General features: G+C 38.7%; 1 protein-coding gene across 1 annotated transcript; it reads left to right on the top strand.

The window, feature by feature from the left end:
* Positions 1 to 13,201: 13,201 nt before the first annotated feature.
* On the top strand, positions 13,202 to 13,675 carry LOC145049659 (uncharacterized). Its single transcript, XM_078998037.1, has one exon. The coding sequence runs from the start codon at positions 13,202 to 13,204 to the stop codon at positions 13,673 to 13,675; it is 474 nt and encodes a 157-aa protein (XP_078854163.1).
* The last annotated feature ends 1,090 nt before the right edge of the window (positions 13,676 to 14,765 follow it).

Here is a 14,765-nt window from a genome sequence, read left to right as displayed (position 1 = left end):
ACCATGCTCAAGGCAAAAGCTACATCGGGTCGAGTACACGTCATAGCATACATGATCGATCCTACAGCCGAAGCATAAGGTGTTCGACTCATTTCTGCTATCTCAGCCTCAGTGCTAGGGCTTTGTGTCTTACTCAATCTGGTGTTACTCTGGATGGGTAACTCTCCTTTCTTGGAATCCTGCATGCTGAATCTCTTCAACACCTTATCCAAGTAGGTACTCTGACTAAGTCCAATTAGTCTTTTACTCCGATCTCTCAAGATCCTTATCCCTAAAATATAGGCAGCTTCACCAAGGTCCTTCATAGCGAAACACTTCCCAAGCCAGGACTTTACTTCCTGCAGGGTTGGAATGTCGTTTCCTACGAGTAGTATGTCATCCACATACAATACCAAAAAGCTAACTATACTCCCACTAGCCTTGACATACACACAAGATTCATCTTCACTCCTAGTAAAGCCAAATTCCTTGACCTTTTCATCAAAGCAAAGATTCCATCTACGAGGTGCGTGCTTCAATCCATAAATGGATTTCTCAAGCTTACACACTCTATTAGGGTACTCGTTGCTGACAAAACCCTCTGGCTGACTCATGTAAACATCTTTAGCCAACTTTCCATTAAGGAAAGCGGTTTTGACATCCATCTGCCATATTTCATAATCATGAAATGCAGCTATGGCTAACAGAACCCGAATAGACTTAATCTTGGCTACTGGAGAAAAGGTCTCATCATAATCCACTCCAGGAATTTGAGAGAAGCCCTTTGCAACCAGTCTAGCCTTATAAGTGTGTACTTTACCATCCATGTCAGTCTTCTTCTTGAAGACCCATTTGCACCCTATTGTCTTACGACCTGGTACATTTTCAACCAAGTTCCAAACTTGATTGTCATACATGGATTGTATCTCGCTATCCATATCCTCTTTCCATTTAGCAGACTCGGGGCCTGCCATGGCTTCCTCGTAGCTGTTAGGGTCATCTTGACTTACTAGTGTCCCATCACTAATAAGTGTCTCACCTTCTGCAGTAATATGGAATCCATAGTAATGCTCAGGTGCACTCCAAACTCTCGTGGAATGTCTCAGAGGTACAGATTTGTCAATTCGCTCAACAGGAGTTTCCTCCTCAAGTTGAGGGCTAGAGTTTGAAGTTCCTTCACCACTTGATTCTTGAATTTCTTCAAGATCAATTTGCCTCCCACTGTCTCCTTGGCTTATAAACTCTCTTTCTCGAAAGACTCCTCTTCTTGCTACAAAGACCACATTGTCACTAGGTCTGTAGAAGAGGTAACCAAAGGATCGCTGTGGGTAACCGATGAAAATACACCTCTCGCTTCGAGGTTCGAGCTTATCATGAGTCTCGCGTCTCACGAAAGCCTTGCAACCCCAAATCTTGATGTGGTCTAGTTTAGGTACTTTACCAGTCCACATCTCGTAAGGAGTTTTGGCAACTTTCTTTGTAGGGACTAGATTAAGAATATAGGCGGCAGTCTCTAAGGCATACCCCCAGAATGAGATTGATAGCGTAGCTCGACTCATCATGGAACGAACCATATCTAACAAGGTTCGATTACGCCTCTCAGCCACACCATTCAACGGTGGTGTCCTAGGAGGTGTCAATTGTGAGACTATCCCACATTCCCTTAGATAGTCGAGGAACTATGAACTAAGATACTCACCACCACGATCGGATCGAAGCATCTTAATGTTCCTACCCAATTGATTCTCGACTTCCTGTTTAAATTCCTTAAACCTTTCGAAAGTCTCTGACTTATGCTTGATTAAGTAGACATATCCATATCTACTGTAATCATCAGTAAAAGTCAAATAATAACGATTAGCATCCCTTGTGGCATGTTTGAATGGTCCACACACATCCGTGTGTACAAGGTCCAACAAACCTTCACCCCTCTCACACGAACCTGTGAAGGGTGACTTTGTCATTTTTCCAAGTAAGCATGATTCGCAACTATCATCTGACTTTAGATCAAACGACTCCAAGACTCCATCCTTTTGGAGTTGGCCTATGCGTTTCTTGCTTATATGTCCAAGACGACAATGCCATAAAGATGCTTTATCCAAGTTATTATTAGTAGAATCAATACACAAAACATTATTTCCTAAGTTATCTACAACAGATACAGCTTCATACACACCATCACAAGGTAATGCTTTAAAATAAAGAACATTATTAAAGAAAGCATCAATAGAACCAACTTCATTATTAAATGAAAAGGTAAACCCTTGTTTGTACAAAGCATGAAAGGAAATAATATTTCTTGCCATTCCTAGCGAGTAACAACATTTATTCAAATCTAAACTAAACCCACTACTTAGCGATAAAGTATAAACTCCAATCTTGGTAACAGGTATAGCTTTCCTATTCCCCATGATCAAGTTTATCCTTCCTTGCTCCACATCCTCACTTCTTCTTAGTCCCTACAAGTCACAACAAATATGAATACCACACCCGGTATCAAGGACCCAAGAATTAGAATGGGGTGAGTTATTAGAAATGATAGTGTAAATACCTGCATGGTTGGGTTTAACTTTCCCATCCTTCACATCTTGCTGGTATTTTGGGCAGTTCCGCTTCCAATGAGATTTTTCATGGCAATAGAAGCATTCAGCCTCCTTTGGGTCAGAAGAAGGAGTAATGAAACCTTTCTTGGTTCCACTTGAAGAAGAGCCATCAAGGGTCCGAACCATGGTACCCTTAGAAGAGCTCTTTCTCTTCCTCCCTCGACTTTTCCCGATTGCCAAAACCGGAGTAGAGTTTTGAGTAGGAGTGATAGCAACCGACTTCCCCTTAAGACCTGATTCTGCGGTCTTGAGAAGTCCCTGAAGTTTGCTGAGGGTGACTTCTTCCTTGTTCATGTGATATGTCATGCAGAATTGATCATAGCATGATGGTAAGGAATGCAAAATAATATCTATTGCAAGATCCTCCGGGAAGTTCACATTAAGCTTTAGCAAACGATCCACATACCTTTGCATTTTCTGCATGTGGCTCGTGACGGGTTCCCCGTCCTTCATCATGGTTGTTATCATGGAGCAGATGATTTCATACCTCTCTTGTCGTGCACTTTGATGGTATCTTTCCATCAAATCTTGGTGCATTTCATAAGGGTAGAAATCCTCATAAGACTTTTGGAGTTCCGCTGTCATCGTGGCCATCATGATGCAAGCCACTTTCGTAGCATCCCTTTCATGTGCCCGAAATTCAGCGATCTCCTGAGGAGTTGCAGTGGACTCATCAATCTCCTTAAGCTCCTTGTCAAGGACATATTCTTTGTCCTCGTAGCGGGTAATCATCCTGATGTTTCTGATCCACTCATTGAAGTTGGATCCATCAAAGGTGACTTTCCCACACAAATTCATACGGGTAAAGGAGCCATTAGGATTAGAGCCAGAAGCATTGTTGAAAGACATCTGAAGAAAAGAGAACAAGATTAGTTTAGATATAAGAGAGTCCTTAATAAAACACCCAAATGTAATATTAAGGCTAGGATCCAATCACAATATAATATAACTTAGAAGAGGTATGCCGTAATCTAAGCTATATCATATTTGAAAGGTAGGTGAATGACGATTCACCAATTTCCGCCACGAAAACCGCAATATTTTAGTATTAGGTTTTTGAATGGTTCTTAGAAATTCCTAGATTCTTTGAGATTCAATGAACTTTTCAAAGGCATGTTTCAGTCTCGAGTGTGCCCTCCAAGTTTTGTGACTGGGATACCGAGGATCACAAAACGAGGTGTGAAGTAACCATGCAAATCACTTGGTACCCTTAAAGTTTATCACTCAATCGATGTGCCGGTTAACCACACACGCTCCATCGATACTATAATAAACCCTAAGTCACCCTTTACCTACCTTGTTAAGTCCAAGTTAGTGTGCCGGTTAACCACACACGCTCCACCAACGACTTAATCAAAGTGTAAAGTGTAATTTCATGGAATAGCACCTTATTCACATTTTTCCTAAAGTAACTAAGATTGGGAATTTAATAAAACATTTAGTTACTTTATAATATTCATCATACTTTGAATGAGAATTAATAATTCCTTGTCTTACCTGTTCGGCTAACGACCCTCCACCGATCAAGCAAGCGGTGGGTGAGAGTGGACACCCATTAAGTCACCATTTTATAGGCAACAACCTTATACCCACCTTATAGACCGGCTTTGTGAACGAGGCGTACTAGCGGTAAGACGACTTTGTTCTTATACATATATATATAATTATTAAATCATAATAATATAAGTATAAGGGTTGAATTTTAACTTTTAAAATTCTAGGGGTTGGAACTAAAGTTTTAACTTAACTTTACTTGTTCCAAAACTTGAGGGCAAGTTTTGTAAACTTTCAAAACATTTCATTTCTTGTAACTTATGAGTTTAATAGAGTAATAAAATGAGGACTTTTCATTTTTTCCTAACTCTTGTGTTCTTTTAATGGTTTTTAATCCAAGAGACTTTTGGTTTTCCATAACTTGAGGACAAGTTATGGACTCCATTAAAACACATTATGATCATGAATTAATCTACCACATAGGTTACAAATAATTCCTATGATCATCTAAACATCATAAGAACAAGAATATGAATATGAACACTTTCAAGAATCAAAATCACATTTAATCTTTGTAATTTTGATAACTAGTTGTTGTAAATGAGTTAGAAAAGACATTACACCTTCTAAAACAAGTTTTCAAGTACCAAAACATTTTAGGGTAATGATTCTAATCCATTTCCAGCAACTCAAGTCGAAATTCTGCACTCTGTCGACCCTACTCGCCGAGTGCATAAACCTACTCGCCGAGTAGGTTGAAGATACACATGAACTCGACGAGTCCTCCCCATGGACTCGCCGAGTCCATCAGTCAGACAGCAGAATTTTCGACTTTCTTCAACTTTTAAGCACAAATAACAAACAAACAAGCCTATGCTCTGATACCACTGATGGGTTTTGAGCATTCTAACACTTCCTAAGTGTACATGCAACCCTAATAACCTTGGATCTATGTTTGTCTAATTATCATGAAAAGTTGAATTCCAAGGTTATATTCCTATCTAGCATGCATGGGGAACAATTTTAACTTGAATCATAGATAGAATAACTTACCTTGTTGTTGCTTGTGTTCCTTGAAACCTTGTGAGCCTAGCACCCCAAGTGTGATGCCTCAAATGCTTCACACAACACCAAATGCTCTTGGAAAGACTCTTGAGATAACACACACTTCTCAAAATCGGCCAAGCCCTCTAGTTTCTTAGTGTGTACCCAATTTTGTGGAGAATGGGACTCTTATATAGTGTTGACACATCTAGGGTTACACCATGTAAACCCTAATGTGTCATGACTCTTCATTTCCATGACCCATGGGTTTGTAACTCCCATGGAGCATCCATGGAGCATCCTATGGGTAGAACCCAACTTGATAATCCATGGAGCCTCTTAGCCCACTATACAAGATATGGATGATTTACATAATCAACCCATATATTTAATTAGTTATCCTTTGATCACTTAATTAATTCCAAATTAATTCTTTGATCAACTAATCAAATATTATTATTAATATATTAGAACTTATAATATATTAATAATCTCCAAGTGTTATTTCTCTCATTTAGTCTATCCAATTGCATGGTGCCATGCAACCCAAATGGACCATGCCGGGTCGGGTCAAGTACACACCTGAAATAGTTATGGACTTAGACACCTTATCCAACAGAAACACGGTAATTTCACCTAGAGAATTCATCTCGAATCGCTTCTTCATCACGCCTTCAAACTCTTTGCAAAGCTTTGGACAAGTAGACCCGAAGATAATGTCGTCAACGTAGATCTGAACTAGTATCTGATCATTACCCACATGCTTGATGAATAAATTTTTATCAATAGTACCGCGAGGGTATCCATGCTTGAGCAAGTGCTTTGTTAGAGTCGCATACCATGCTCGAGGAGCTTGATGCAACCCATACAACACCTTGTCCAACTTGTAGACATGATTAGGGAACTTTGAGTTAACAAACCCATACAAGAAGGCAGTCTTCACATCCATTTGGTAAACCGTGAATTTCATGAAGGAAGCGTATGCGAGAAAGATACGAATAGCCTCCAAACGAGCCACGGGAGCATACACCTCAGTATAATCAAGACGCTCAACTTGTCGAAACCCGCGAACCACCAACCTTGCGTTATTACGCACTATTACACCAGAATCATCTTGCTTATTACGATAGACCCAACGCGTGTCAAGAGATCTTTTGCCCTTTGGTAACTCAACTAATTTCCAAACCCTGAGTTTTTCACACTGATTTAGCTCTTCATGCATCGCATCTACCCAACTGGGCTCATTCAAAGCCATTTCAACGTTCTTGGGCTCTATTTGAGAGATAAAGCAAGAGTATAGACATGCATTAACATCTTCACTCTGACTTCTGGTTCTAATTCCATCACCCAGCTGGCCAATGGCGTTATCGATCGGATGATCGCATTGAATTCTTGAAGGTATGTCTTTGCTAATATCATTGAGTGAAACAGGAAGAGTGTGTATGTTGAGACCTCCATCATCTGCTGATTGATTCACATTAGATGAATCTACTACAAACTCATTAGGAATTTCTTCAGGAAAGAGTAGCTCTAGACATGAACTCTCTCTCAATAGGTGTAAGAGGTGCAGCATCAGCATTAGGAGTTTCATTTACACCCTTAGACTCTGGAATATTTGGTTGATCAGATGACTCCCTCTCAAGTGGAGCAGAGAACCTTCCTTCAGATGAAGCAGAGGACTCCCCCTCAACCGTTGGAGGTTTGTAGACAACTTCTTCGTCTTCGTCTTCAGAAACAATCTTCGAACCAAAAGAGGGTCCACTTGAACTATCTGTAGACATATTTAAAGATTTGAAAAGTGATGTGTAATCAAATAACCAGTCGGGACCCACTCGAGCATCTGTTTCATTCTCCTCCAACCAGCGCATGTCATAGGATTCTACTATCTGCTTAGTCTTTTTGTTGTAAACCCTATACGCTGTACGCGCAGCATACCCTACAAAGTAACAATTATCGGCTTTGGCATTGAATTTAGGGTTGGATTCCAAGTGAAGAAGGGTGCAAGGGCAGCCAAATACAAGGAAATAACTGACAGAAGGCTTGTGTCCATAAAGAATCTCGTACGGTGTCTTCATTTGTGCTTTGTTGACTAGAACACGATTATGCACGTAGCAAGCAGTGTTAATCGCCTCGGCCCAAAAGAAAACATGTATTCTGGAATCACAAAGCATTGTCCTTGCAGCGTCTTTAAAAGTTCTATTTCTCCTTTCAGCAACACCATTTTGTTAAGGTGTGTGAGCAGAGCTATATTGACACACTATTCCCTTTTATGCGCAAAAATGGTCAAGAACAGCATTCTTGAACTCAGTTCCAGTGTCAGTACGAAGTGCCTTCACTTGGTTGTTGGTTTGCTTCTCAATCATTACAACAAACTTTTTTATCAGATCAACAACCCCCGCTTTGTTGGATAAGAAGAAGACCCACGTAAATCGAAAGAAATCATTGATCACAACTAGACAGTACGAGCTTCTATTGATGCTCACGGCATTGACCGGACCAAATAAGTCCATATGGAATACTTGGAGCACTTGACTGATTGAGTTGACTAGTTTGGGAAGGTGTGGTTTCCGATGATGTTTTCCTTGAGCACAGGAAACACACTTCTCAAATGTAATAAAGTCTCTGACGGGCAGGCCTCGGACCATCTCATTCTTTGCAAGGCGATTCAGGTTTTTCGCGTTAGCATGACCGAGCCTTCGGTGCCACAATATTGCATTTTGTTTGGAGACTTTTGAGAATAGACAAGTGACTTGTTCAGGTAGGTTACTATTCATATCAATAATGTAAGCATTCCCATCCTGCTTAGATTTGACAAGAATGCACTCTTCCGGGATGACAATGCCTGGCTTCAGAATCATACACTCTTTGTCGGTAAATGGGTAGAATAACCTTTTTCGTAGATTTGGGAAACACTCAACAAGCTGTGCTTTAACTCGAGAGCGTAGTTGACATTCTCGAAGCTTAGCACTCCATTTGTAACAGTCCATCTCTGTCACACCCCAAAACCAAGAACGGCGGAAACGTTCCGGGGTGGAGGACGTCATGTACAGTATCACAGCAGTGTAAAGTAGTAAACAAGCAACAAAATCATCCATTGCATTAATATTAACGTTTTAATACATGTATGTTCTTTCATTGTAATAAGACACCACAATATACAATCAAAATAAAAGACGAGTCTTGTCTGTGCTCCGTCTTCTCAAAACCTGGCCATCGTACCTGTCTACTGGTGACATGAGAATACAAGTTATTTTGAAAGTGAGTATCAGCCTAAAGCTGGTGAATTCATAAGTATTTAAGTGTCATTGTCTTGTTTTGGAAAGCTGTTATGAATGCCATGTAAATCTTTAAATGAAACAATTGATATAAGTATAAAAACCCTAGAAAATCCCATATTTCCTACTAGTATGAAATGTAATCTTCTACCAAGACCCGAATGTTTTACTATAAAAATGATAGTTTTTATTTCCTTTTGACTGTTACTAACAGTACTTATTCTAACTCATCGTTTATGTGAATGTATCACAAAATAAAGTAATAGGAAAAATGTAATCATGTAAGTGTTATCCTTTTGTATTAGTATTAACACGACATTGCGATTAGCGAATGTATAACCTTTGAACATCTGTATATTGTTCAATTTTGCTCTGTAGCTATAGCAGGTTTAACGAAGGGTTAGTCCCGTAAACGTACTCCTAATATAAGTATTAATCGTAGGCATCCGTAGATGTTCATTTACCTCTGTAGCGAACAACAGGGTAAAGGAATGATTACTCCCGTAAAGGTACCCCTAGTATAAGTAATAACCGTAGGCATCCGTAGATGTTCATCTACCACTGTTGCTAACAGGTGGGTTCCGGAATTGTTAGTCCCATCTAGATATCCCGTTCAACTAGGATAGGCAGGACAATCTACACATAATGTACTAGTAAATCATCCTAGTGAATCTAGGTACAAGTATCCATGTAAGTGTATACAGCTAAATGTATCTATGTGAAGGTATTCATGTAAGGGTATCTATGTAGACGTATTCATGTAACATGTAATCTATAGTATAGACTCATGAATGAACTGACTCTGGTGTAATTCCTTGTAATAGGAATAATGTTTTGTGTCTCCAAACTATCCCTATAATAGTTAACTGGAAGGTAATTGATTTCAAGCATGCTTATACACTTTTGCTACACAAGAGTGTGGGAAAAACTGAATGAAGGATGAAAACTATAATATCAATACATATATAAGAACATAAGTGTATAGATACAGTTTTGTTCAACAAGGTAAAATAAATGGTTTTATATGACATCTATGAGTTTTGAACAATAAATAACAATGACTTGATGTCATTTTAATAAACATTTCAAATGCACTACTTTTGATAACATGGTATTTTTAAGATAGAAAACCATTTCATACATCACAGTTTGAAGCATGTGAAATCAGTTGGACGTAAACACAGTTATAAATATCTATGATTGATTTAAGAACATGCTATTTTCTACTTCTATTGCCCCCCCCATTTAAAGCATTTAAAATCATTTTAAACATTGATTAAGGGGTATGAACTCACCTGAAGATGGTGGTTTGGATGAACTGAACGGTGTAGGATTATTAGGTGTCAAGTGAGGACTTGTACACACACTATGATCCTAATGAACATATAATCACACATACATGCACCCAATTAGTCTTAAACTACTAATTGAAAATGTTAAGACATCCAAGAGCATGATAAACACTTTATATAAGTGTTATAAGCCCTAAGGATTGCATCTAAGTTGTTGTGGGACAAGGCTAATCGGTTTAGGGTTCCAAAGGACTCCATACATGAGTTTACTCTTTAATAAACCTCACACAAGGAGTTTACGTTCGTAAACCCTTGATTTTACGGCCGTAAGCTCCTAGGCCTTATGTCATTTTGTGTTTTGAAGTGTTAGATGATCCCTAGAAGCAATTCTACTTGGTGGTTTAATCCTTGGAAAGGTTTAGGGCATTAATACACTCCTTTGAGGAGTTCACGGCCCTAGGACCATTTACCTTAGAGATTACAGCCGTAATCTCTCATGGGGATGGGTTTTTGGTGATTCCAAGTCCCTAAATTAACTAGGAACTTATCTATGCTAGTGTCCAAGGCTTTAGGAGTGATTAAGGAACCTTTTGGCCCTTGAGTTTGGAGTTCACGGTCCAAGAAATTCTTTGGCCGTGAACACCTTAATCTTGGTGTTCATGGATGATTTCTAGTCTTATATACACTAACATACAAGTCTAAGGTAGTTACATATCAAGGGGAAGGGACTAGGCATCATTTTACCCTTATAAAAGGGTTTACTCCCCAAGGTGTTCTTGGGCGGTAAACTCTCGAATCTTGCTGTTTTGTTATGAAATCTATGTTATTAAGCACATTATAAGCCATATAATACAACTAGAGAGAGGTGCTCACGATTTGGGATGAAAACCCGGAGATCCGTGAGAGAGAAAATGGTTTTTCTCTAGTTGGAAATGTAACTAATGAATTAATATGGATCAGAATTCTATATATAGTCCTGGGATTTTTGGCAGAAAATATTTTATTCACGAAATGAACTCTAATATAATAGAGTTTTGGAATAACAGAGTTGCACAAAACCCTAGTGCATCCACTCTCCTGATATCTCCTTAAGTGTAAATCCTGAAATACTCAATATATACGGAAAAGTCTGAAAATTTACTGTGACTGTTCTAACTTCTATTGACTTCATAATGTTCGTACATAATGGAAATTTTGGGTTGTCACAATCTCTGTGTGATCTTGCCACCATCTCCGCCCACGAAGGAAACATAGCCCCCATTAAATGATTGAATTTCGCTCAGTTGGAAGATGTCTCCAGTCATATGCCGGGAGCAGCCGCTGTCGACGTACCAAGGACGAACGACATTCCTCTGCAACTATCCCTGCAAATGAGCGGAATCATTTAGATTTAGGAATCCAGACCATCACTGTCCTGGGTTTCCTTTTCATTTTCTTTGATTTATCCTTCAATACTTTCAAATTAGGATCCTCATTCTTGACCACTGCAGATGATGTTAATGCTTGATTGGAATGTGATTTGGGCTTCCATTGATATTTGGGTTTTACAACAATATGCTGGTCGTAGAGTCAAATCTTTGAATCTAACTATCCATTCACACTTGTCCATGCAAATTAAGGAGGCTCAGCTCGACGCTTTCAAACCTGAAAACGTGGCAGGTGAATCCCTTAGAGGGATGGATAAGAACTTGGAAGTCAAGGGTGGTGGAGACTTATACCTCATGGATCAGATCTGGACACCGAAACACGGTGGATTTAGAGACTTGGTCATGACCGAAGCTCACAACACTCGTTATTCTGTGCACCCGGGATCAGATAAGATGTATCTGGATCTCAAAAAGTTATACTGGTGGCCTAACATGAAAGCAGATATTGCTACCTTCGTAAGTAAGTGCCTTACTTGCGTGAAGGTAAAGGTCGAATACCAGAAACCCTCATAACCATGTTGTGCAAATCACTAATTCGAATCAATCATTAACATCCTTTGAAGTGGTCAAGAATGAGGATGTTAATGATTGATTGGAACATGTTTACGGTCGTGAACATACAAAATGACTAATTCGAATTAAATAGCTCACAAATACTATTACAGACTCATGCCAAACAAAACACACTGAAAGCCTAGACCAAACCATTAACTGGACCCTTCACTTCCTTGCCACACTTGTGGCATCCTGGTCCTGTTTTAAAAGGACCATCGTGGAACTTCATGTGCTTTCTGTAAGTGCTTCCTTTCTGCCGTCCAAACCTTGAACTAGTGGCTTTGAAATTTTTGGTTTCCGGTTGTCATGGAACCAAACTCTGCCTCTTCTCCTTTGTCTGAATCTCTAACTCTATTTTTCTTCTCCTAGCATAATCCTTCATCTCTTCCAAGGTCTTGTGGCGATTGTTTGCGATTAACTCTCTAATTTCAATCTTCAGTATACTCAGATAACTAGACATCTTCACTTGTTCCAAGGATTCATACTCGGGGTAAAATAAGGCTCACTCTTTGTGAACATGTTGGTGATTTCCATCACCGTTTCAGTTTTCTACTTTAGTGACAAAAAACTCCTGAGCTAGTCGTTTCTTTGCCACTAGGGGTACATACTCCTCCCTAAACTTTTCTTCAAACTGTTAGAATGACCTCTAGTACGCCTCATTCACAAAGTCGATCTATAAGGGGAGTTTAAGGAAGCGGCTTATAAAATGACCACCATTGGGTATCCACTCTTACCCACCGCTCCCTTGATTTGTGGAGGATCGTTAGCCTAATGGGTTTGATAGGACACTTAATACTCATTAATAAGTATAATGAAATTAATAAATTAACTAAACATTTTGTCTAAATTTCCAATCTTAGTTACTTTAGGAAAATGTGAATTTGATGCTAATCCATGAAATTACAGATTACACTTTACATAAGCCGTTAGTGGAGTGTGTGTGGTTAACCGACACACGAATATGGACTAATAATGAGTGGAAATGGGTGTCTCGTAAATTATCAATGATTAATGTAGCGTGTGTGGCTAACTGACACATTAATTAGGTGATAAATGACATCGAGAGTGCCAAGCTAATTTGCATGTTTATTCACACCTTATTTGTGATCCTCGGTATCCCAGTCACAAATGGAAAGTCCATAATCGAGACTAAACATGACAATGAATAGTTCAATGAATCTCAAAAGATCTAGTAGTTTCATTTATACCTAATTTATTTGAATTTCGTGGTGAAATTGGTAAATCGTCATTTACCTACCTTTAAATAATTTGCAATTAGATTACAGTATCCCTCTTCTGAATTGTAAATTATTTAGTTGGAACTTAGCCTTAATATTACATTTAGGTGTTATATTAAGGATTTTCTTATCTAATAAAAACTTGTCTTTCTTATTTTTCTGATGCCAGCTTCAAACAATGCTTCTGGTTCCTCCAACAACAACAATTCCTCCAACCACTTGTTGCTCTTGAGCATCTAATCAAAAGTCACTTTTAATGGCACCGATTATAATGATAGGATGTGTAACATCAAGATGGATTTTCGCTTCGAGGACAAGCAATATGTACTCGAAAAGAAGCTGAACGAGATTGATGAAACAACTATTACTCCTAAAGAAATAGTCGAGTATAAGAGACATTGCAATGATGCTACAAAAGTGTCATGCATCATTATGGCTACTATGACTCCTAAGCTACAAAGGTTCTATGAGGATTACTGGCCCTATAAGATGAACAAGGAAATTATGGAAAAGTACCATCAACGAGCTCATCAAGAAAGATACGATATAGTAAAGTCCCTTATTACCAACAAGATGAACGACGCCGAGTCTGTCACGACCCACTTGCAACGCATGCAATATTATGTGGATCATTTGTTGAAACTCAATGTGAACTTTGATGAGGAATTGGCTATTGACATAATATTGCACTCATTGCCTAGCTTTTATGATCAGTTCATCATGACTTATCATTTGAACAAGGAGGAAACCACATTGAGTCAACTTTAAAGGTTGCTAAGAACTACTGAAAGTGGAATAAAAGGAAAAAGTGTTGCCTCCACTCCTACTGCTACTCCTGTCTTGGCTATTGGTCAAGGAAAGGGGAAGAAGATGAAATCTCCCTCAAAAAGAATTGGAAGGGAAAGTCCCAAGTTGGGTCGTCAAGTAATTGATCTAAAGGAAAAGCCAATTCTGATGCTCCTCCTACCTTTGAGCCTAAGGAGGCTACTTGCTTTTACTGTCATGACAAAGGGCATTGGAAATGAAGTTGCCCCAATTACTTGAAAGATATAAAGGATGGAAAAGATAAGGAAACCTCAGTAGGTATTTACACTATCCTATCTAAAAACTCATGACATTCAAAATCGTGGGTCCTTGATACAAATGTGGTTTTCACATTTGTTCTGACTTCTAGGGACTAAAAAGAAGTGATGATGTGCAACATGGGAAGATAAACCTGATTATGGGTAATAGGAGATCGTTACCTGTTACCAAGATTGGAGTTTATTCTTTAATGCTTAATAGTGGGTTATGTTTAGATTTAAATTATTATTACTACTCGTCAGAGATGACACAAAACATCATTTCATTTGATGGTATAGATAGAGAAGGTTTTAGATATTCTTTTGATAATAAGAATGGTTCTATTTATTCTTATAAGAATGGTGTATTCTATTTTGAAGATTTACCTTGTGATGGTGTGTATGAAACTGTGATAGTTGTAGACAATTTAGGTAATAATGTGTTGCAACTTCATTCGTCTAATGTGTTAGATAAAGCATGCTGGTAGCATTGTCGTCTTGTACATGTCAACAAGAAGTGCATTGCCAACTCAAAACGAGGTAGTGTTAGAATCATTTGACCTTAGATCAGATGACCAAATCACCTTTCACTAGTTCTTGTGAAAGAGGTGACGGGTTGATGGATCTCATACACAAAGATGTGTGTGGACCCTTTAGACCCACCACAAGGGATGCAAATCGATTCTATGTGACTTTTACTAATGACTTTAGCTAATATGGATATATCTACTTTATCAAGCATAAGTCAGAAACCTTTGAAAAGTTCAAAGAATTTAAACATGAAGTCAAAAATCAAT

Source organism: Lactuca serriola, chromosome 5 (assembly GCF_051521515.1).
Source record: "Lactuca serriola cultivar US96UC23 chromosome 5, Lser_US96UC23_V15, whole genome shotgun sequence".
Lineage (NCBI taxonomy): Eukaryota > Viridiplantae > Streptophyta > Magnoliopsida > Asterales > Asteraceae > Lactuca > Lactuca serriola.
This window is presented reverse-complemented; position numbering and strand designations above follow the sequence as displayed.

Coding starts and splice junctions, on each gene's coding strand:
- LOC145049659 (XM_078998037.1), top strand. CDS start 13,202: ATGGATTTTCGCTTCGAGGACAAGCAATATGTACTCGAAAAGAAGCTG.